The sequence below is a fragment of the Haliotis asinina genome, chromosome 6 (genome assembly GCF_037392515.1).
Source record: "Haliotis asinina isolate JCU_RB_2024 chromosome 6, JCU_Hal_asi_v2, whole genome shotgun sequence".
Taxonomy (NCBI): Eukaryota; Metazoa; Mollusca; class Gastropoda; order Lepetellida; family Haliotidae; genus Haliotis; species Haliotis asinina.
The window spans coordinates 56,859,603-56,883,129 of NC_090285.1; the positions used below are offsets into that span (position 1 = coordinate 56,859,603).

Genomic DNA, 23,527 nt, shown 5'->3' on the forward strand with positions numbered 1-23,527 from the left:
ACGTCGTTCTAAGTAAGCAACGGTGGAACATCGTTGACCTTCTCAAAATGGCTGCCACAGGTGCGAGTGGGCAAACTTCCAACAGTGTGTCAAATATTTTCGAAAGTTTAAGCTACGGACCGGCACCAGAAGCTGACAATGTCGCAAAGGTGATGTCTTTAGTTTGTTGCGCTAAGAATAAACCTTACTGAAAGTTGTTATCTATTAAACGCGAGCCGGCCTTAAACTAGGCCGTCAATCAAGCTAACCTAATGCCCAGCTCTGTTATCCCCAAACTGCTGATTTGTCGAATCTGTTAATTGGTTGTTTGACCTTGGGTCTGTAAGGTTATCATCGAATTCCGCTGTAAATAACTCATCAGCGTAAATACATATTTTCATATGCAAGTTTTCAACTTTTCAAGCGATTGTTATACATTCCTCCTATGCATTGTCTTGTTGACAGGAAAAGAGGGCAAAGGCCATATCCATGTTAGGAACTGAAGTCCATTAATAAGTGGGGCAAGTCTCTCTGTAAAACAAAGCTACTCTTTATGAATACTGAGTTGTTTACGCAATAAATGTTTCAGTTATCATTGACAATTCAAGGGCAGATTATGCTCTGAGTATATCAGGGCAGTTCATGTCATTTCATACCATGTTAGATTCATTTCAAGATTTTCTTACTTAGAATTATGTATATTTGTGCTTAACAAATTTGCAGATATTCTGTCATGGATATTCAAATGAACTGAATGTTAATGTTCAAAGGTTAGTGTTGCATTGTTGCTATCCACTTCCATATAATGGTTGAGAGGTAAATCTTGAATAAATGACTTGCAGTAACAAATCTTCCCTAAAGTAGTGGTTCACACAGTAGTAGCCATTTAAAGATAAGAAAAGGTAGGTTTGGTAGTTAGTTTTTATTCAGTGTTCAACATTATTCCATTTTTAAATGGAATAAATACTGGTAGTCAGATCTGGACCAGACCAGAGCATTGAACTATGATATGAATTCACAGTGCCATTTATGAAGTTGTCAAATGTAATATGTTATATTTGGGATAACACATTCTTAGTACAGTACAGATTCTAGTACTTTTGTTGGGTTGAGTGCTGTCTGGGATTTGAACCTGCAGGCTCAAAATATCCAGCCCACAAAGTCAGTGGACTAACCTGCACAGCCTCCGCAGCTTCCCCCCAAAATGACCCGTGAAGGTCCGGGGTAGCATAGGCCTTCAGCAACCCATGCTTGACATAAAAGGCGACTAAGCTTGTCATAAGAGGTGACTAACGGGATCGGGTGGCCAGACTCACTGACTTGGTTGACACATGTCATCGGTTCCCAATTGTGCAGGTCAATGCTCATGTTGTTGATCACTGGATTGTCTGGTCCAGACTCGATTATTTACAGACCGCCACCATATAGCTATAATATTGCTGAGTGCCGTGTAAAACTAAACTCACTCACTCACTCCCCAAAAATGGAACTCGGACAACTGGTAACAGACTTTGTGTACCCATCTATGTAGTCATAGGTTTTAGCCAGTTGACACTGTTGACAGTCTAGAACACAACAGTCTAAACTATTTAACCAGTTGTACGACTTCAATTGTTGTGGAAGCTGCTTTGGCAGAGTGGATAAAGGTAATAATTTGAGCATGAATTGAGAAGGACGAGTAGGATTTTATTCCATTTTAGGGGTGATTTTCTTAAAGCTATCACCATGATCACTATTACTGTCAGATAAACCTCAACTACAACTTTCTTTACTCATACTACTGATGAAACACGATTATTCTCTGTATGCATCAGTGGTGGCTACAATGATTTTCTGTTACAGGCCTGGCTGGATGACCATAAGAGAGAATTTGGACATTTCATCAATGGAAAGTGGCACAAACCGGAGGGACGCAAATATTACCAAACAAAGTCCCCTGCAACAGGTAGTGTAAACAATTTCAAAACCTTAAAGTTAGTGTATGTACAGTTTAGAAAAGGCAGCTTAGAAAGCATCAGAGTAAACAATGGTAAAGTATTAAAGTTCACATGCACTGAAGTAGAATTATATATGTATTTGTATTTCCAGGTGAGATCTTGGCCTCAACAATCCAGGGTGAAGAAGCAGATGTTGAATGTGCTGTCCGTGCAGCCAGAAATGCACTGGATGACTGGCGGGATGCACCACCTCATGTGAGGGCCAGACATCTGTACAGGTAGAGCTCAACTATGCTTTAGTTCTTGGACTTAAGGCTACTGGAGGCTGTGTTTTAAAAACAGAGTATTCTGTTAGTAGCAATCTTTTGGTAATGCTTGTTTCTCTTTTACAGCATAGCCCGACATGTCCAGAAACATCAGCGACTACTGAGTGTGATGGAGGCAATGGATAATGGCAAACCAATTCGGGAGACAAGAGATGCAGACATCCCAACTGTAGTGCGTCACTTCTACCACCATGCTGGCTGGGCACAGCTGATGCCAACTGAGATGAAAGGATGGAAGCCTGTTGGTAAGCTGGACAACAGTTCTTTCTCACTAATATTACCAATTTGTATTGATATAAACAATTTGTATGTGATTTCAGAGCATTTGGGATCATAACCACCAATATATTTTAAGTTCAACATTGTCCCGTGAATGGAATAAGAATTATGCCTTTCCCACTGCACAATTTTCTGATTGTTCAAAGGGTTGGTTTGTGTTATTGTGGTGAACAATGTACCTGATTTTTGTTTTGTAGTCTTACCATGAGTGATTGGGTTAGTTTTGTTTTTATGCTGTTTTTAGCAATTAAGAACCCCAGATTTGAGCTTCACACATCGGGAATCAAAGCCAGGTCTTCAACATGAGTGTTTTTTGTATTTATGGAGGTATTAACATAAAAAGTACAAAATTGCAAAGCAGAGAATTAACAAGTCATTCTCTTTCCTTCATATGTCATTTCCGCATTGCGTAAAGTCTGTATTATGTAAATATTGAGTTGATGTATTGGGTGAGTGAGTGACTAAGGGGTGTTTTCACCACCAGGTGTTGTTGCCGGCATCGTGCCGTGGAACTTTCCCCTGATGCTGCTTACTTGGAAGGTGTGTCCTGCCCTGGCCATGGGAAACACTGTCATCCTAAAACCTGCCACTTTCACTCGCCTCACAGCGCTGCTGTTCGCTGAGATATGTGCCGAGGCAGGGTTGCCTCCTGGTGTCTTCAACGTTGTGACAGGGGGTGGGGCTTTTGGCAGCAAGTTGGCGTGTCACGCTGATGTAGACAAAGTAGCATTTACTGGATCAACAGAGGTATGTTGAAGAAAGTTATCTGTATTTGTTGTACCTTTTCTTTCTTTTACTGCGTCTTCATCTATGGTTTAGTGGATATGGGATTTACCCAGAGAGAAAGCATGGTAGTCTGACACTTACCATGTCTTACGTGAATGCTTGTAAATGTGATACTTGTTGTTACCTTGCCTCCCAACATGTATCCACATTAAAGTGCAGACAGTATGGTTTCTCAGTAAGCTGGTACTAACAGATCTGCTACAGGTACATGCATGCTGTGAAAATGAAGTAGACTTCAGTTTGATGTTAAACATCATTTCATCTGTCACCATCTTGTCAATAATACAGACTACCGACATCTACATTGACAGTTGGCTTTGGATGATGGAGAGGATCTTTTTCACCAAGACATATTCTGCAAAAAAATTATCTTCGTTACATGTGAATTTATAATGATGATTAATGTTGCTTGCAGGGATTTCAGGATATTACACATTGCATGGTCAAGTTTTGTTTGTGTTTGTCAGCCTGTAGTAAGCTGGGGATACTATAAGCATTTGTTCAGTCTGCACAGTTTTCTCTTGTGTGCTGTGTAGAATTGAACACAGTGTACATTTATTATGGTTGAAAGCGAACAATATTTTGGCATGAATGTATATACTTTCTTCAAGCATGTGGTGTATAACAAAAACATGTTAGGAATGAATGGGAGTTCCCAGAAACTGATTCTGTTTAAAGTCATTATATCATTTTTAGCAGTTGTGAGTGGGAATGAGATCCATATTAAGTCTTGAAATGTTTGTTAGCCCTGTTAACCAAATCCACAGTTGTCTTGCTTATCTTCTTCAGGTAGGACAGATTCTGCGGCATGTGACAGCTGGGAGTGGAAAAAAGCTGTCACTAGAGTTAGGAGGGAAATCTCCTGTTGTTGTGTTTGAGTCAGCTGATCTGGACTCGGCAGTTGAGGGTATTGTTGATGCCATCTGGTTCAACCAAGGGCAGGTAAGTTGGTGTGGGCACTCGAAATTCAGTCTGACCCATTTGTTACATCACTTGTTTTTCATTATAATCATCCCCTTGATGACTTTGAATGACTTTATAACCATTGTGCTATGTATTAATGCTGTACTGCTGCCGTATTGTTGGATTATTGCTGAGTGCGGGGTTAAACTGCAAACAAATTCATGCTCTGCTGTAATCATGAGCATAGACAAAGTATATATTCTGTGAAAAGGTGTGTGAGCAACAGATTATTCTACAAATCTTCCATCTCATTAGATAATTGGTTCAGACAGATAGTCTCTGTATCTGTTGAAATCATTCAAGAAATACCCACAGTTGACCTTTCAAAGTCCCCTGTTTATGAGCAAGTGATTATTTGTACCGATATAACTGAAATACTGCTCAGAGCAGCACTAATCCAGTCTCAGTATGACTTTCCTTTCAGAGGTGCATTTGTAACAAACAGCCAGAAACATTGTACTCTCTCCCAGCATACCTGTGATCTCAAGTTACATTATTTGCAAAATATTTCAGGTGTGCAGTGCAGGATCAAGACTACTGGCCCAGGAGTCCATCTATGACAAGTTGATTCAGAAACTGAAAGACAGACTGACTCACTTCCGCTTAGGTAACAATCTTGACAAGGCTATTGACATGGGAGCCATTGTGGATGACAGTCAGAAGCGCTCTGTGGAGGAGTTTGTAGAGCAAGCCAGGACAGAAGGAGCTGAGGTGAGGAATAGCTCTTCTCTCTAGCTTTAGTCTAATTCTATACCCTTATGTTGTTTTAATAGTGCTTTTAAATGTAGTGTCTCATAAATTAAATATGGCTCAAGGTTGTGCACCTTGTAGATGTACATCTTGTTAATATGTATGTTCAACCTGTGACAAGGTGATAAAAATTTCTGTCCCTCTTCACATCAGCACTCAGTGTGTCAAGATCATGTTGCGTTTCATGCCAGTACAAGTAGGTCCCTTGCAATGGATTCAGGTTGGAGGCAGGAATCAAAAGGCTTGGGAGGCCAGACTCCCTGCTCAGTCATTTTTGACCTAGTCTTGAATGTTTATAGGTGTCTGTCATATATCTAAGCAGGATTTTGTGGAATGTGGCATTTAACAATAAATATCAAGATACCAAGAAGAATGTAACACTTAAATTTGTAAAAGGTCACTGAGTCTGAAGTCCTGCAGTTGTCTATACAGAGTTGTGTCCCTTAGTTACCAGATGTCATCTTTTTTGGTTGTGAAGTGGGACATGAGAGGCAAATATTATGATGGTATAAATTTCTCCCATATTAAAACCCAAATCATTTGCTCAGAGATTAGATTTCAGGCCCTATCCTTCTTGTCATTACCTACAAAGTACCTTGTGTCCCATATCTGTGTCCCATTTTTTAGCACCAAAGTATATAAGACAAAAACATTACTTATTGTGTTCCATTCTTTCAAATACACCATATACACCAACCAAATAGTCTTCCTTTATGTGAATTATCTTTCATGACAGTTACTGTGCACAGATGCCTTGAACAGTGTTGAACAGTTAGTTTTGCAAAACAGTGCCAACAAGCATGACAACCTCATTCATCATACATAATATTCTGTAAATGTAGCATTTCTTGCGGACATACCAAGATGTAATTTAAAATACCTTTGAGTAGGAAAATAAAGTGAATTGCTTTGCAAACCTGCATTCAAATAAGTCTTGTACCAGGCCAGTGCTTGTGTACCAGCCAGGGGATGCTTCTGTCTGCCAACAATCATCATCCATTGTCCAGACAGTGACCAGGGTGGATGTCTATACCTTTGAGTAGGAAAGGAAAGTGCATTGTCTTGCACATCTGCATTCTAATTAGTCTGTCACATGCTCCAGGTGTACCAGGCCAGTGCTTGTGTACCAGCCAGGGGATGCTTCTATCCCCCAACTCTCATCACCAATGTCCAGACAGTGTCAAGGGTGGTTGTGGAGGAGGTGAGTAAGCAGAATCTACATGTCATGGTTTTATTTTGTATGTACATATAGAATAGAGATAGAATAGGCCTTCAGCAACTCATGCTTGCCATAACAGGTGACTGTGCTTGTTATAAATGGTGACTAACAGGATTTGGTGGTCAGACTCACTGACTTGGTTGACACATGTCATCGGTTCCCAATTGCACAGATCGATGCTCATGTTGTTGATCACTGGATTGTCTGGTCCAGACTTGATTATTTACAGACTGCCGCCGCCATATAGCTGGAATTTTGCTGAGTGCGGCATAAAACTAAACTCACTCACTCACTTTGCCACCACCAACTTAACTGATTGGATAGTCAGACATGTTATTTATGTGGAAAGGGTGTCATCATACAAAACATTATGGAATGTTATTCATAATATCAAACACTGGATTGTCTGTTCCATACTTACATGTATATTTACAGGGAGCCACCAGCAAGATCACCCACAAACAGTGAATTAACATATTCACTTTATGATTACACGATGCCATTTAGAAAGTGGTCAAATGCAACATATGTCATATTTGGGATTTCACTTTCTTAGTAAAGTACAAATTCTAGTACTTTTTTTTGGTTGAGTCCCATCCGGGATTCGAACCCGCACCCTCAGAGTCGCGGTGGTGGAAGTCGCGGTGGCTGAGCGGGCTAGGCGGCTGACTTTGTGTGCTGGTGATTAGGTGCCTGACTCTGAGGGTGCGGGTTCGAATCCCGGATGGGACTCAACCGAAAAAAAGTACTAGAATTTTTACTTTACTAAGAAAGTGAAATCCCAAATATGACATATGTTGATATTCACTTTACCCATTGTATTGTTACTGAAACTTGATATGCTATTATTTTTCACATCACAATTTGTTTTGTAATTTTTCTGTGCAGACATATCCATCGATTACCCAAAATTATAGGGTAGAGACATCACAGAATTAAAATGATCTTATGTTAATTTATGTTAAATGATTCTGAAACATGTTATTATCATGCTGATGACTGAATTACAGTTTGATTGTTGGACAATTTGGGCAGAGGGTATGTTGGATCTCACCATGGTAACAATGGTTGTGATATCCCTGCTTCCAGGTGTTTGGGCCAGTGCTGGTAGCCATGCCCTTCCGGACAGCGAAGGAGGCTGTGGCACTGGCTAACAACACACGTTATGGCCTGGGAGCCAGTGTGTGGACAGAGAACATCAGTTTAGCCATGGAGGTGGGGCTCAGCATCAAGGCCGGCACTGTGTGGATCAATGCCCACAACCTCTTCGATGCTGCGGCTGGCTTTGGGGGCTACAAGCAGAGTGGCTATGGTAGAGATGGAGGCAAAGAGGTGAGCAACACAAAATCAACTTTAGATGTTGGAAGGATATGAAAGCTCATTTTGTGTTTGTAAAAACAATGGTGTTGCCACATAGTTAGAAATCTCGCTCATGGCACTCTTCTGTTTGGTGGTGACTGAACAATCAGATGATCTGGAGTGGTGCATGATACCTTGTCCATGTAGAATGTCATGACAGAGGTCTGTAATGCAAAAATCAAGGTACATATTGTCACTGTTGGGGCCTCAAGTCTATGTAGGAGAGAGGTGCAAGATGAGACATGCAACTGAAAAATAGAAGGTGTGATTTCACCTTGGTTTCATTGCTTGCTAAATACTAGTGTTGAACCACATTAACAATGTGATATTTGTATCAGGGTCTGTATGAGTATGTACGCCCTGAGTGGCAGGAGCGACCACGCCCAGGCATTGTGCAAGTCAACATGAAGACATTTGGTGCTACAGTTCCAGGTCGGCCTACCATCAATGACATCGATAAGAATGAAATACAGGTCAATGGTGTCAAGATGCCAAGGTATTGTGTTTTGGTTGAGAAAATCCTTATTTTCATGATCTGTTGTCCAATGAACTTGTGTGTTGTCTGTGTCTGTGATGTCTTTTTACTTTACAATTCTCATTTTGAAGCAAACAGTACATGTTAAAATATATGTGATTAGAAGGAAATCACCCATCCATCATTATGTTTTGGTGTACATTGATTAACTTTGGATAGTCCAGTTCCCAGAATGCAGACTCTCATTAATCTGTACAGGAGTCAAAAACCTGATCGCCCTTCACAAACTTTTTACTGTTCTTTGTTATATGTTTTACACATGTTCAGGAGCCTATAATAGATACAGATTCCCAAGTAAGATTATTCAAACGATTCAACCACAGACACCCTCAATTTTAAGCTTTTTACTTACACACTGATAACTACATAAATATTCCAGAATGTTAGATTTATTATGATTGAGATTTTGTTACTTATAGCTTGTATGTGACCATTCTAGCATTGACCGCACATACAAGATGTACTATGGAGGAGCTCAGAAGCGACCTGATGGCCAATACACCAGACCCGTGCTGAGCATGTTTGCGAAGGTCGTTGGCCATGTCGGTGATGGTAACAGGAAGGATGTACGGAATGCAGTGGAGGCAGCTCACAAGGCCGCTCCTGGGTGAGTACTTGTAATAGTAGCAATACTGAAGCTACTAATAATCCCAAATACAACATGTTATAAATGATGAACAACTTAAAACCCCACAGAGGGACATGCTTGAAGGGATTGAGATTATTTGAACCAGTTCAGTGGATCAGTTTGCATTTTCAGCTGTTACGGAGTGTACAATCCGTGATGGCTGTCTGGTAAAGAATCTTTGAATGATGTTGAAAGTTAACTGCATAATGGAGGTAATTTGTTTCTGCGTCAACTGTGTGTATTTTGAGGAACATGACATTTTCTCCCCTCTTGGTGCTTTCAGTTTTGTCAGGAAGGGTCTGTGGATATTAGCCGTATTGTACCAGGGATATAGCCTTTGTGTGTAAGTCAGTGAATCCTATGTCATCCATGTAGTTCAAGTCAGTGTGTTTGTGTGTACATATTGCCAGATGGGGAAAGCGTGCAGCACACAACCGAGCACAGATCGTGTACTATCTGGCGGAGAACCTGGAAGTGCGGAGAGATGAAATCGCACAGAGGATCTGTGCCATGACAGGTCAGCCGCTGGATGCTGGCAGACAGGAAGTGGACCTGGCTGTGCAGAGGCTGTTCTACTGGGGGGCGTACTGTGACAAGTATGGGGGAGCCATCCAGGTGAGTCTGTCATTATGGTGTGGAGAGTCATGCTTCTACCCATGATACCTCTGTAGTGGACCAGCTATGAGTCATGCTGTCATAGTTTGTGGCACAATGTATGCATGTATACATACTCGGTCTGTGACTGTAGCCAATATTGCTGTCTGTGGTTAAATTGATTATGGTTCAGTGAGGTAAACTTTATAATGGTCCAAGTCAGAAAATACATTCGAAAGACATGGTTTGTAAGGTGGACAAATTTTGGTGAAAATTATGCATGGAATATTTACCCATATGTATGATGTATATGCATTGTATTTAGCGCATAAACTGAAAGTCATATGAAGGCAGTGACTTCTGTTATATATTCTTTGCTTGTGTATTTTGTGAGGTTTTTCAGCTAGTTCATTCATTTTTGTCTTTTTGTCTTCATTTGTGTAGAGAAACAAGTTGTTAGAACTCTTCCTCATCTTTTCCCCAGGAGACCACCCTGTATGGAGCTACTGTTAAGATTCATGAACCTGTGGGAGTTATCGGCATAGCGTGTCCAGATGAGTATCCACTGCTAGGATTTGTGTCCCTCTTTGCTCCTGCTGTGATCCGTGGAAACGCTGTTGTTATCATCCCAAGCGAGAGACATCCGCTTGTAGCTCTTGATTTGTATCAGGTGGGTACCTTGGTGCTCTTGTTGTTGGTCTGCAATATTATGGCTATTTGGCGGTAGTCTGTAAATAATCGGGTCTGGTCCAGACCACATGTTAGGTGCTTCTTACAACAAGCGGGCTACTAAGACCCAATTCTAACCAGAATCTTCCCGGGTTTCATACTTTTGTCAAGGATGTATGGTGCTCGTAAGCACAGGTACCACTTGTACCTGTTCACATACAGAAAGAATTTACTTTTCCCTGTAACTTGCACCACTGACATGATGAATGAGGCAGAAAACAACATTCATTCAATCCTTACTGAATGAGTGTGAAGTTTCATTTGTGTTGTGAATGTGTTGACTATACATCATTGATGACGTTACTGTTGCAGGTGTTTGACACATCTGACCTACCTGGTGGCGTCGTGAACATCATCACCGGCGACCGTAACCATCTCACCAAATATCTTGCTGAGCATCAAGACGTCCAGGCCATGTGGTACTTCGGCTCAGCAGAAGGTTCAAAGTTTGTAGAGTATGCTTCTGCTGACAACGTAAAGCGAACGTGGGTCAACTATGGCATCCGTCGCAACTGGTCCGACGTGGAGGCAGGACAAGGGGAGGAGTTTCTGTTTCACTCTGTACAGGTTAAGAATATATGGATACCCATGGGTGACATCTTCGCCAATTAGACTCGCTATTGCAGGAAGTATTTGCTGACCAGCTGCCAGTAGTATCGGATGTTGTCATGGATGCTGGTCGTGTGACCAGTCCACAGATATGTTAACTAATGAGTGGTGCTGAACTAACCAGTGTTGAAGCGGTTCCTGGGCTGGCATTTCAGGGACAATTGCTGGCTGTTTGAATGTTGTCACAATATGATACAAGTCGTAGAACTGAAAATGTGAAGTTGTACTTCACAGATTGGTATACACTATGTTTGATTTTTATGTACTATCTTCCTCACTCTCTTCCTCCATTTATTCATGAATAACCTTGCTTTGTAGTGTAGTCACTATTTTCGAGCAGTATATTAGTTCATGGGTTGCTAAAAAATAGTGAGGCCATGATATATAGCCTTGTGGCTGCTTGCACTAGAAGGAACAGTGAGGTAGCCTTGTGGTTAAAATGTTGACTCATCGCTCTGCCATGAAAGGCGACTATGCTTGTTGTATGATTCAACTAACGGGTTCGGGTGGTCAGGCTTGATGACTTGGTTGAGACATGACATCGGTTACCAATGGCGCAGATCTTGCTCATGCTGCTGGTCACTGGATTGTCTGGTCCAGACTCAATTATTAACAGACTGCCACCATATAGCCAGAATATTGCTGAGTGCGGGGTAAAACAAAACCCACTCACTCACAGAGACAGGTTTGATTCCCCACATGGGCACAATAATGTTAAGCCCATTTTTTGAGTCCCCTGCTGTGATATTGCTGGAATATTGCTAAAAGCGGCATGAAACCAAACTCATTGCTCTACACACCACTTTGTGTCAGGCAGCAGTTGTGTTCACACCACATGTGTGCATGGTGTCAACCTCATTAGCCTCATTTTGTTTACAATACAGATGCCCATCACTGCCATGTGTCAGCAGCTGAACACATTCTCTCTTCAGGAAGTATGGAGAGGAACATGGTGTATAGAAACCTGTGAAGTAGTACTGAAAATGAATGTTGTGTGGCTGTTGTCATGAGTGGAAACAGAACACTTGTCTGATTGATGATTGCATGAATCCTGCGTCTCCTCATTGCTAGTGCTATGTCCAAACAGTATGTAGTTCCCGCATGTGTTCCCATATCAGAGTATGTCTCTTTGTTGGTCATGTCACAGAAATATTTGTATTTGTTTTCTGTCAGGGAACAGAACCTCTTAACTATGAATTTATGCAAGACTGTCAGTGGTTACTCGGGGAGATCTATGTTCATTTGTAGTTCACTGAATTGGATACTCTGTTACATAAGGCCTGTATCAGAGCATCAGGAATGACATAGATTCACCATGACATCACAGAATAATACCCCTTCCCATACTATATGTTGACAATATGGACAGAAAGCACTCTTCCTTATCTTGAATCTTGGTTAGAATTGTTCTTTAACGTTCTATACTTGTCATAAGAGGCAATCGGGTTATCAATCTGGCTGACTTTGTTGACACATGTCATCCTATCCCAGTTATGTAGATTGATGCTCATGCTGTTGATCACTGGATTGTTTGGTCCAGACTCAGTTATTTTTCAGGTGTGGAATCAAACAACAGTTGGTCAGTCCTTTTTGTGAATCGTCCATAGCTTCTATGCAAGACAAATATTTAGGGTCTGAACATTAAATTTTGAAATTTATCACAAATAATAATCTATAAATAAGATGGATTTCTGCATTCTGATTCAGCATTCAATTTGTTAAATATGAATAACTTTATTGGTGCTATCTTGGAGTTGATGATGCAGGGTTGTGCCTTCCCGTTTTTGTACACATATCTAGTGCTGATATAATCCAGAATTCTTCAGGTTATTGTGTATACCAGAGGAAAGCATATTTACAATAACCAACATGCTAATTCTACAATATTATATGACTACAGATCGCAAGTTGCTAAGTCTTGAAATACCCTCCCTTTTCCAAAATCATGTCTCCGTGCTTTTAGTGGTAATAACTCCAATGTCATATGTACTGCTCATGACATGTTAAGGAACAATATCATTGTATGACAGATTATGAGAAAACTAGGTGTTCCTTGATTTCTTTGAGTAGAATACTAAGGAGATTGCCTAGTTCTGTTCTTGTTAGGTAACGTTTATTACAGTCAGACACATTAGGGTTCCTGATTAATCCAAACGAGAATTTGGATCCTCGGCATGTATGGTTCACACAGATTCTACTATAACAAGAAGAGATGGTGCTCTCCTCCAACACTGAACTGTTGAGGAGTGGGTATGTATGTTATTCATAAACAAAGGTACCAGGTCATGTTTGGTGATGGCTATGTCAGATGTATTCGTTTTCCTGTATTTGTAGTATTATTTGTGTATTTTATGCCAGCTTTCACAGTGCTGATTTTTGTCATGTATTGTAATCAAGAATGTCTATTCCTTCTCTGATCAAGTCAGCATTCATACCTTTACTTGATTCATCATTTTCAGGCATTTTCTTCTGAATTGTAGATAATAACTACTAAATTAAATATTCAGTGAAAAGGCTTCAAACTATTCCAACCATAATTCTTTTGATTTCATACTTGCATGTATTAAAGGCTGGTGGAGTAGCCTAGTAATACAATGTGTGAAGTCTGGGGTTCCCCGGTGTGATGTCGCTGGAATATTGCTAAAAGTGGTGTAAGACCTTCTTCACTAACTGTACAAGATAATTGCAATCAGTAATGAAAACGCAGTCCAGCCTGAACAGAAACTTGAAACACCTGACCTATGTCTGGATAGAACATGTCTTCCTCTACAATTCTTAGTATGCCCTATACATAAATTAAGGGTTGGTGGGGTAGCCTAGTGGTTAAAGTGTTTGTCACACTGCAGTTCTGGTTCCATTCACACATAGCAACAATGCATGAAGTCTAATAGTGGTGTTCACCACTGTAATATTGTCTGAATATTGTTAGAAATGATGTTTACTCACAGACTCACATATTTGTTCAATATCAAAAGACACATTGGTAATATTTTGTGATTATTTTACCACATTTATATTCAATGTTTGAAAAAGATACTTTATTGTTATTCCAAGGTCAGAAAAATTTTACCCTGAGCCGTAATCTTTGATTATCTGTCCAGCCTTTCTTGACAGGTTTCCAAAGAGAGAAAAGTATTGAAAACCTTTAACACACATATGTTCCTATTGATGTGATGGCCATGATATTATTGTTGGCGTTTGACTTAAAATCTTTACTGCCGGGAAGTTCTAGCTCTGTTTGATAACCTGTCTCCACACACACTCCTTGTGTTATTGAGCATTATTTGCCGATTTATACCATACTTTTTCCTCCCTCTGCATTTGCTCATGCTATTATTTTGATTGTTTTGCTTTTATACAGAATTTTTTCCTTGAATATTTTGTTTAATTTTGTTCATGATTGAATCACTTCTTTATACATGAGTTATTTTTTGAGGGGGATGTTACATAACATTAAAAAGAGGTAGGAAATATTGGATTTGAAAGCTTGATAAAATGCAAATGATGAAGCTAAGGAGGAAACAGATGAAGGGAAATTTAGGAAAATTGTGACAATTAGTTCCATTCCTTTGGAACTGTTTCATCTGTATAGATATATATTCACTGGCATTGGCTAGTGGTATGCTCACAAAATGACGTATCCCCTACTTTTTTTGATGGTATATATTATATGTGTGATAGACGTATGACAGCTTCATTGATCCAAGGTAGTTGGATTACCAGATATGATACCAGCTTATCATTACAGAGCCAAGGGAACCATGGTATTGAGAACCATGAGTTTCCAGTACGTTCTTGGAGTCTCTGTGTCACGTCTTTCAATGGCATTTAGAAAAGATACACAAAAAGAGAGAAGACTTGTGGATGTCAACTTCAGAAATATGGATGACACAATGTTTTGGAGTATATTTTTACTCCTTTGTCCTCATTTTAGAGTGTATTCTTACATCTTCTTAAACATCATGTTTCACATTAAGAATACACTGGAAGCTGTCAAAATCGGCAACTATCCAATCCAGAAAGTTATCAACACTTGCATAAAATCTCAGTCCCATCCGTGGCATGTACATTTATCATCAGCTCTAAAATCTGGCACATTTCCAAAAGTTTTCACTCTTTCTTCATGTCATATAGCTGGATATTGAACAATAATGTCTACAAATTTTGCACACTTAAAGTCTTTCATGTAGGTGTGTTGTTGATGACGTTGTTCCATGCGTTCAGGCTTATGTTTGTTCAGGTGGTCATCTGCACTTTAAGTTTGAACACTCATCAAAAGAGAAGAAAAGTAGAAATGCTTTCCCAACAACAAGTTTGTATGGAATGTAGTTGTGTTTGAACAAGTGAGTGAATATAAGTTAGTGGCCATTCAGTATTTTTTCTGATGTGATGTGATGTTATGTTAGGCAATTTTTGACAAGCAAACAAGTCTCTTGTGAATCTTGCTACATATGACTGACCAGGAGCTTGTCCTACATGGGTACAGACATTCAGTATGAATTCCAGTTTGCCGTCAGTTATGTAAATAAATAGTCAAATAATTAAAAAAATTGTGCCATAACTGTTTGCTATAACACTGTCAGATCACCTGCCATGTTCCCTTGTATCTCTTTGTAGAATATATCAGTGCCAAAGTTGTGCCATTAATTCATGAATCTTAAAGATGTTGTCTCTCAACATGTATACTGAACAGCCAGTTTAAAAAAGAGTGAAAACTCATAAAAGTAAGTGTTCATGTCTTTCATTTAAAAACGTGACAAAAAGCCAGAGTTGCATTTCTTTTGCTGTTCAGTATATATAGACCTGGGAAATCTCAAATGGTTAGACAGCTTGGCTGTTAACTGTCAGCAGCTATTTCAGACAGTCAACATTTGACTGGAATAAACTTGTTATAATAACATGATTGTGTCCTTTTCTACTTTGTGGTGGGAAACATCTGAAAATTGAAAGAATGCTCTTCACATCTTGCTGCATGTTTTCTGACTAGCAATTCGGAAACATAAAACATCATCATTTATTGGTCAAGACTTGTCAGGCATTACTGGCATACACAGATTGTAGAATGATTTCTGACAGAAGTGCTCCAATGACACCCACTTGACCCAGCTGTTATCCTGCAGGTGTTGTCCAGTGGTACAAGCACCATAGAAGTGGGGGTCCTGAAACAGACAACAGGCAGGAGTGAACACAGAATCAATGAAGACAGGGTCTTGTAACCGACAACAGGCAGAAGTGAACACAGAATCATTGAAGATGGGGTCCTGAAACAGACAACAGGCAGAAGTGAACACAAAATCATTGAAAATGGGGTCTTAAAACCCACAATAATCATTGAAGACAGGGTTTTCTAACGGACAATAGGCAGAAGTGAACACCAGAATCATTGAAGACAGGGTCCTGCAACAGACAACAGGCAGAAGTGAACACAGAATCATTGAAAACGGGGTCTTGTAACTGACAATAGGCAGACGTGACCACCAGAATCATTGAAGACGGGGTATTGTAACAGACAATACACAGAGGTTAACACCAAAATTATAGAAGAGTGGATCTTGTATCAGACAATAGGTAGCTACAGACACTAGCATAACAGTGGAAATCCTGCTGGAATTGGTAGAGAAAGACACCATCTCGAAAACACTGAAAATCCTGTTACAGGCAATAGGTGAAATGGGATACCAGAACCACAGCAGTGGGGATGATGTTACATACAATAGGTACAGATAGACACCAACCCCTCAGCAGCTGGGATCCTGCAAAGTTGTCCGAATCACACCCAAATTCAGTTGTATGAAATCCAGGTTGAGATCAGCTAATACTGTTTCTGTGATTGTTTAGACTCGCGTGTTTCAGTGACAACACAAACACTGTCCCAGAACTGCATCACTTCTGGATTTCCTCCCATGTCAAGGAGACACACTCTGACATAACTGAAATACTGCTTAAAAGCGGGCTGAACCAAGATCACTTTACCAGCTCTAATCCGCAATTACAGGTATTCTGACACGCCTACAACCGCTCTGCCCAACTCATGTGAGGAGCAGTAATGCAAATCGGAAACTCACTTACACCTCTTCTATATATTCTACTAATTAAAAAGATTTTGAGATGGGTATGTACTTACCACTACCAACAAACTGGGTGGATCTCTACATGCTCCAACAATGCCCTTCGAGGATGCATCTGAATCACCACCTAAAAGTCATGGAAATAGCGTATTCTGCAAAAATAAATTCTCAACATTAAGTAGCAGTGCATAAATCTCACGAAGTATTTCTGCATCCCGATGTGGTTAGGTATGATGGATACACACACACTGAGGTTGTTTTGCCTCCTGCAAGACTGAAAGTCTTAGCAGCCTATCCAAGAGCTATTAATAATTTACCTTGATTTTACACTTGCGTGGATACGATTAATATTTTGGACCACAATTATCACAGGTTGATGTAAGCTAAAGTCAGAGATTCGGTACTTTGGTTTGCATGTAAACCATACAAGCCTTGCCCTCACCCATCATAACTGGAGCGCCGAGATCCCGGAAGTGGGAGAAAATTTGGTCCATCACATCGGGTAGCTGGGCTCCGCTGGCCACGTGGACAACACGGCATGGGATCTGCAGATAACACATCAGGTTATTCATCAGAGCCCTTATTCTCGAAACGTTCGTAGCCCTAAGAATTCTTAACTTCGATCGTAACCAATGTGTTAAGAATGGGCTTAATAAGTTCGAGAACGTTTCGAGAATAGGTAACCAGGTACCAAAAAGATAATAAATCTGATAACATCGGGTGATAAAACAATAGAAACATCAGGTAATAACATCAGATAATACAGGTGACACATCGTGTGATAATCTGGTAATACGTATCTGACAATAAATCAGATATTAATCAGGTAATTATCTTGTGTTGTGACTGCCCATTTTCTCTCATCACGCTCTGAGAATGATGATAATATCTACATTCCATGCACAGTCATATTTTAACACGCCTTCTCTGGAAACTGAATGAATGTACCATATCTTGCATGTACTATTACATTTCACTGGATACACTTAAACGTCCGTTTTTTGTACAGACGGGTCTCTCTGATTGACCTGAATCAGTAGGGTTTCAACCCGACTTCAGCTCGACGTCTACCTTGAGTCTATGGTATGAATGGGAATTACGACAGTCCTCGCGCTTAGATCGCACCGAGCAATGTGGCCCAGCAATCCAGCTGTCCATTATCATCCGAAAATATGCCAATGTTCACTATTAGACTTTGAAATAGAGTCAAAACATTTTTACTTGAAGGGTAAATTGACATGGCCAAAACAACACACCCGCACTAACAAATCAGATTACCATATGTAGTCACAGATTCAGTAATCACGCTACACCTTTATCCAAGTGCCAACGCGGTGTCTGATAGGCACCCAGACCACAGTGCAAACAATGTAGACAACAAGCTGTCCCGTTACTGTCGTCGCTGAAACAATGCTGACGTCTGTAATAACATCTGCAGAAAATGGGATAACATTGACAGCTATCTACAGGCACGACACCCAGACACATCACTGCCAGTATCAACGTACAGAAACATAGTAGCCAGCAATAACATATGTAGACATCACTGCCGGTAAACGCCAATATAGCGAATGTCATGAAGTGATAAAGAGAGTTTTTTCAGTATCTGAACTGCCTCAAACATTCTTCTTACGCTTAGTGAGTCTTCATACTGTTTTTGACAACATCCTGGCGTGAGAAACCAAAAATAACTTCACACATTCTACCCAATGCCGGAATCGAACCCAGTACTTTGGCGTGAAGAGCCCTATCTCAAAACACCAAACTATCCCATGGACCTGGACCTAGATTTTAGCGCTAAGATAAATCTTAAGTGCCATGCATTAACATTCATTTACGACTATCTTAGCGCCGAGACAGCTCCGAAACATCTAGGCCCTGGTTCGCTTTATACAATTTGTTACATATCGAGTACCGAGTAAAATCTCAGTACAAGCTTGTTACAAAGCGTGCATGAGCTGGGCAAAACAGGTCATGGTATAGATAAGCAACGACCATTGTCGTTGGAGAACGAGTTGCACATCCATTTCCCTGTTACGTAGTGCACACAATACCGGGGGTCTGATTTGGCTGAATCAACAATATACGGGTGTGCAAGTGTCATACACGGAAGTAAACTACACACATGCATTAGTTAAACATTCATGTGTTCTTAGAACATGCCACGCTCACATAAGCATTGAAGGGTTAGTCGACATGTAGTGTAACTAGACTAGTCTACGTCACTGTATGAAAAAAGGCACCATTTGAAAATCCTTCAAATTGCGACGGGATAATGAACTACACATCTCTTTTTGATTTAAGGGGAACATCCATGAGAACCGTTAAGGGTTAAGACATCCAAACAGATTTATTTTACTCTGGTCAAGAAATAAAATCAGTTGTAAGTGAATGGAATCGGTCTGTGGTTTATTACCTAAACACAAAGCAGTAACAGGCGGATTTAGTTTTACGCCGCACTCAGCAATATTCCAACTATATGGCGGCAGTCTGTAAATAATCGGGTCTCGACCAGACACTCGAGTGGTCAACAGCATAAGCATCGATCTGCACCACTGGGATCCGATGACATGTGTCAACCGAGTCAGCGAGGCTGACCACCCGATCCCGTTAGTCACCTCTTACGACAAGCATAGTCACCTTTTGTGGCAAGCATGGGTTGCTGAAGACTTAGTCTACCCCAGATCTTCAAGGGAAGCAATAACAGAGACATCCACAACTCTGAGGTCGACCATATAATATATGGACTAAATAAAGTATTTTATATAACAAATAGTTGTCCACCTACTTAGATAATAACTCAAGTAGAAACCATATTTCTTACGCCCTTAACAGTATGTCTGCAGTCTGAAATCAGTGAAAGACGAAACTAGACAGACAAATTACACTTTGAAGTCAGTTGCGGGGGCAGGAAAATATTGATACTGAATAGTGGGTTCAAAGTAAATTTGTCACAGACATTGATGTTAACGAGCAAAAATAAATCTCAACCACGTCTGCAAACACATTGGTGTCAATTGTTATTGTGAATTAACACACTGCAAACATCTTAATCCCAGAGCGTGCCAGAATTGTGTCTGACGGCAGCTGGGTTATACTGAAGACAAAACAGTAGCAGCGATAATCTGTCGTGGGTGTATCTTCCAGTAATCCTGGGCACGGCTCTGTCAATTTGCACCACAAGCCGTCTAATGACTAACTTACAAATTTGACAACAAAAACAACATTGACTGTAACAACACGCAGATAAATCACCTCAGAGTTTACAATAAACAGTTCTGGCCACTAATTAACGAGATAAGTAATGAGATAGCTGAACCTAATGAAGCATAACAAATCGTCAATTAGACAGGTAAGAAAATTAAGTGAATTCAATTTTAATGTTTTGTAAGTGACATTGATTGCGGTGGTCTTTGGGTATAAAACTGAGCAGTGAGGGGTCATGCCACCACATTCCACAGCAACACAGGTAAACTACAGGTGTAAATTGTTCTGTAGTCAAGCAACAAGATCATCAGGTAAGAGACAACAGTTTTTTCATAAAGCACATTCGTCTACTACATACTTGGATAAATCCTTGGACCTATCACTGGTAACTAACAATTTGAAAATATTATGCATTATAAACCAATGTAGTTGGAATTGATGGTACTTTTTGAAGTATTTGAACGGTATTTCGAAATGATACACCTAAAAGCAAGAATTTATGCATGCCAACCTCTATATTTTGCTGAACACACACTTGTGGACGAGAACTACTTTATTGTAGCATGACTGTCAATCAAACCTATAAAGTAGTCATTTCATGTGTAATGTTCCATTAGTAAATTAGAAACACTATTACTGCTATACGGTGAACATAACGTGAAGAAATACAGAAAAAAAACATGCAGAGGAATAACCAGTCTTGACTACCCAAAAAAAAGAGATTCCATTTGGTGTGAAAGGTGCAAAAGCTGTGAAAGTTCTATAAACTGATCACTAAAAATGATACAAGGTTTTCACAAGGACAGATTTTCCTCTCTATATGTGTTAACTATATGGACTACGTTATATATATGATGCTATGGTAATTCAAACATAAATGCCATGTGTGTATAATAACATTGGCATACTCAGGAACTTCTCCAAACAGACCGTGCTGTTTCAAAGAGTCGATCGCCTTATTTTTATGGTACAAATCAGTGTATATTTCAAGCGAAATATTTTTTAATGTGATAACATAATTGGCAAAGCCATACCTTTTTTTAAACTATCCCATGTTTATGTTTCTGATCATCTCAAAGTTCATTGTTGTTGTGGTACTGTTTCTCATTGCACTGCTGTGGCACTAACAAGATTACAGACATCTCCCGAATTAACGAGCTGTCCTGGACAAGGCAGTGATTGACAAGCTAGCTTGAAGGAGACTATTAATCTAGTTAATTGCACAATTAAACTATTTATCGTTATGACTGTCTAACTGCTCTACAAACACCATTTTTAAAACAACTACTCTGCGCCTGGTATTTTAAACTACATTGGGGCAATTACAACACCAGGAGAAGGAAGAGCAGCTACATCCCACATCTTTACAATCACACGACTGTCAATAAGGTAGTCACCTCCCCATCTCAGCCGTTAGCCGTTAATGTATTCGTTTGACTTCGTTTGTGTAGTTTCTACCGTGCTAACTATCAGAGTAAGTAGCGCCAGTGAGCAGTTTCTCAACGCGCCATATATATATGTAGCCTACTGCACAGGAACCAGAGTCAACACGGACAAAGAAAAATCTGACTCTTGTAAGGGATATCTTTAACATGTGTGACGATGTAACATTGTCCAGTACAGAACTAACAACGAGTCAAAAACAATATATCTTTCTGGTGACACCTATACGTACGGTTACACAACATAAAACAAGTAATGCGTAGAAATGATATGGATTTCAGGTGATGTTCAATGGGAACATGCAATCTCCAAAACTTCCAAACTACATTTATATCTTGGAACCTGCTACTCTTGCGTTTGAGCTCCCACCCGCATCTGTCAGCACTAGCAAAGGTTTGGGAGTTTCATGTGACCCACAACATGATTTGGAAAGACGAGCGACGAAAGGAGATCAACAGTGACAACACTTTTATACGGTAAGAACACTAACTCATCATTGTCTCCTGTGAGCAACTAGTATTTCCACAGAGCTTAGTTTCTCACATGACAACACTAGCAGATGCTAGGCGATGACAAGGACGATCACCAATGACATCACATTTACATGTACAAGGTATTAAACCACACTGGTGTAATGTTAGCCGCTAGGGGGTTTCATGAGAGCTACACCTTGAATGTACTGTGGTTGCTTTCTCACATGCTAGCAATAGCAGATGGAGGGGTTGACAAGGACGTTCACCAATGACATTACTTCTACATGGTAAGGATATGGAATCATCCTGGTCTCCTGTGAGCTACTAGTATTTGCACAGTGCTTGCTTTTTAAACTGCTAGCACTAGCAAATGCTTGAGGTTCATCGGGGAGTTGCATCCTATTTCACTCAATTCCCTCCACAACTTCAAGAACTACTTATCACTTGGAACCCACTAGTATTGCTTTTTGTGCTTGCCTTCGCAACTGTTAGCACAAGCAAATGCTAGAGGGTTTCATGGGAGCAACAGCATGACTTGGAAAGAAGATCGACTTGAAAAATGGGTTCCTCACTTCATCCTGCCACCGTACCATGCCTCTTCTGAGGAAACCTAGAATTTGTTTTGCGCTTGTTCTATACAAACTAGCACTAGCAAATGCTAGGGTTGCTCAGCAGAACATCAACGCATGGGTAATGTCAAGAAACAAGAGAAAAGAGATTTTCAAGCATAATAGTATGGTCAGGCGCCCAATAAAAGTCGCCCATTTCATGCCTATGTAGACTACTAGTATTTGTACTGTGCTTGCTTTCTCACTTGCTAGCACTAGCAAATGCTAGGGGTTGACAAGGACGATCACCAATGACATTACTTCTACATGGTAAGGATATGGAATCATCCTGGTCTCCTGTGAGCTACTAGTATTTGCACAGTGCTTGCTTTTTAAACTGCTAGCACTAGCAAATGCTTGAGGTTCATCGGGGAGTTGCATCCTATTTCACTCAATTCCCTCCACAACTTCAAGAACTACTTATCACTTGGAACCCACTAGTATTGCTTTTCTGCTTGCCTTCACAACCGTTAGCACTAGCAAATGCTAGAGGGTTTCATGGGAGCAACAGCATGGCTTGGAAAGAAGATCGACTTGAAGAATGGGTTCCTCACTTCATCCTGCCACCGTACCATGCCTTTTCTGAGGAAACTAAGAATTTGTTTTGCACTTGTTTTATACAAACTAGCACTAGCAAATGCTAGGGCTGCTCAGTAGAACATCAACGCATGGGTAATGTCAAGAAACAAGAGAAAAGGGATATTTTCTTTAAGCATACTAGTATGGCCAAGTGCCCAGTAAAAGTCGCCTATTTCATGCCTATGTAGACTACTAGTATTTGTACTGTGCTTGCTTTCTCACTTGCTAGCACTAGCAAATGCTAGGGGTTGACAAGGACGATCACCAATGACATTACTTCTACATGGTAAGGATATGGAATCATCCCGGTCTCCTGTGAGCTACTAGTATTTGCACTGTGCTTGCTTTTTAAACTGCTAGCACTAGCAAATGCTTGAGGTTCATTCGGGAGTTGCATCCTATTTCACTCAATTCCTTCCACAACTTCAAGAACTGGTTATCACTTGGAACCCACTA

The 23,527-nt window shown here is 40.3% G+C and overlaps 2 protein-coding genes across 2 annotated transcripts in view; one reads left to right on the forward strand and one right to left on the reverse strand.

Moving 5' to 3' along the window:
* Positions 1–35: 35 nt before the first annotated feature.
* LOC137286463 (aldehyde dehydrogenase family 16 member A1-like) lies at positions 36–15,593 on the forward strand. The gene is made up of 14 exons (XM_067818348.1): positions 36–149; positions 1,822–1,924; positions 2,068–2,194; positions 2,309–2,487; positions 3,006–3,268; positions 4,097–4,249; positions 4,784–4,981; positions 6,123–6,221; positions 7,329–7,571; positions 7,937–8,094; positions 8,573–8,740; positions 9,172–9,376; positions 9,840–10,025; positions 10,397–15,593. The coding sequence occupies exons 1-14, from the start codon at positions 48–50 to the stop codon at positions 10,694–10,696; spliced, it is 2,484 nt and encodes an 827-aa protein (XP_067674449.1). The 5' UTR covers positions 36–47; the 3' UTR covers positions 10,697–15,593.
* A 100-nt stretch (positions 15,594–15,693) lies between these two features.
* LOC137286464 (ufm1-specific protease 1-like) overlaps positions 15,694–23,527 on the reverse strand; it is a 108,016-nt gene continuing 100,182 nt past the window's right edge. The window contains exons 4-6 of the mRNA XM_067818349.1: positions 17,204–17,306; positions 16,818–16,888; positions 15,694–15,852 (exon numbers count right to left, since the gene is read on the reverse strand). Of these exons, the coding sequence (XP_067674450.1) occupies positions 15,715–15,852; positions 16,818–16,888; positions 17,204–17,306 (312 nt within the window). The 3' untranslated portion in view covers positions 15,694–15,714. The remainder of the gene's footprint in view (positions 15,853–16,817; positions 16,889–17,203; positions 17,307–23,527) is intronic.

Excerpts from the sequence above, each read along its gene's own strand:
- LOC137286463 (XM_067818348.1), top strand. The coding sequence starts at position 48 with ATGGCTGCCACAGGTGCGAGTGGGCAAACTTCCAACAGTGTGTCAAAT. Across the intron at positions 7,572-7,936 it reads GTAGAGATGGAGGCAAAGAG|GGTCTGTATGAGTATGTACG; the intron begins GTGAGCAACACA and ends TATTTGTATCAG. Across the intron at positions 9,377-9,839 it reads AGTATGGGGGAGCCATCCAG|GAGACCACCCTGTATGGAGC; the intron begins GTGAGTCTGTCA and ends TCTTTTCCCCAG.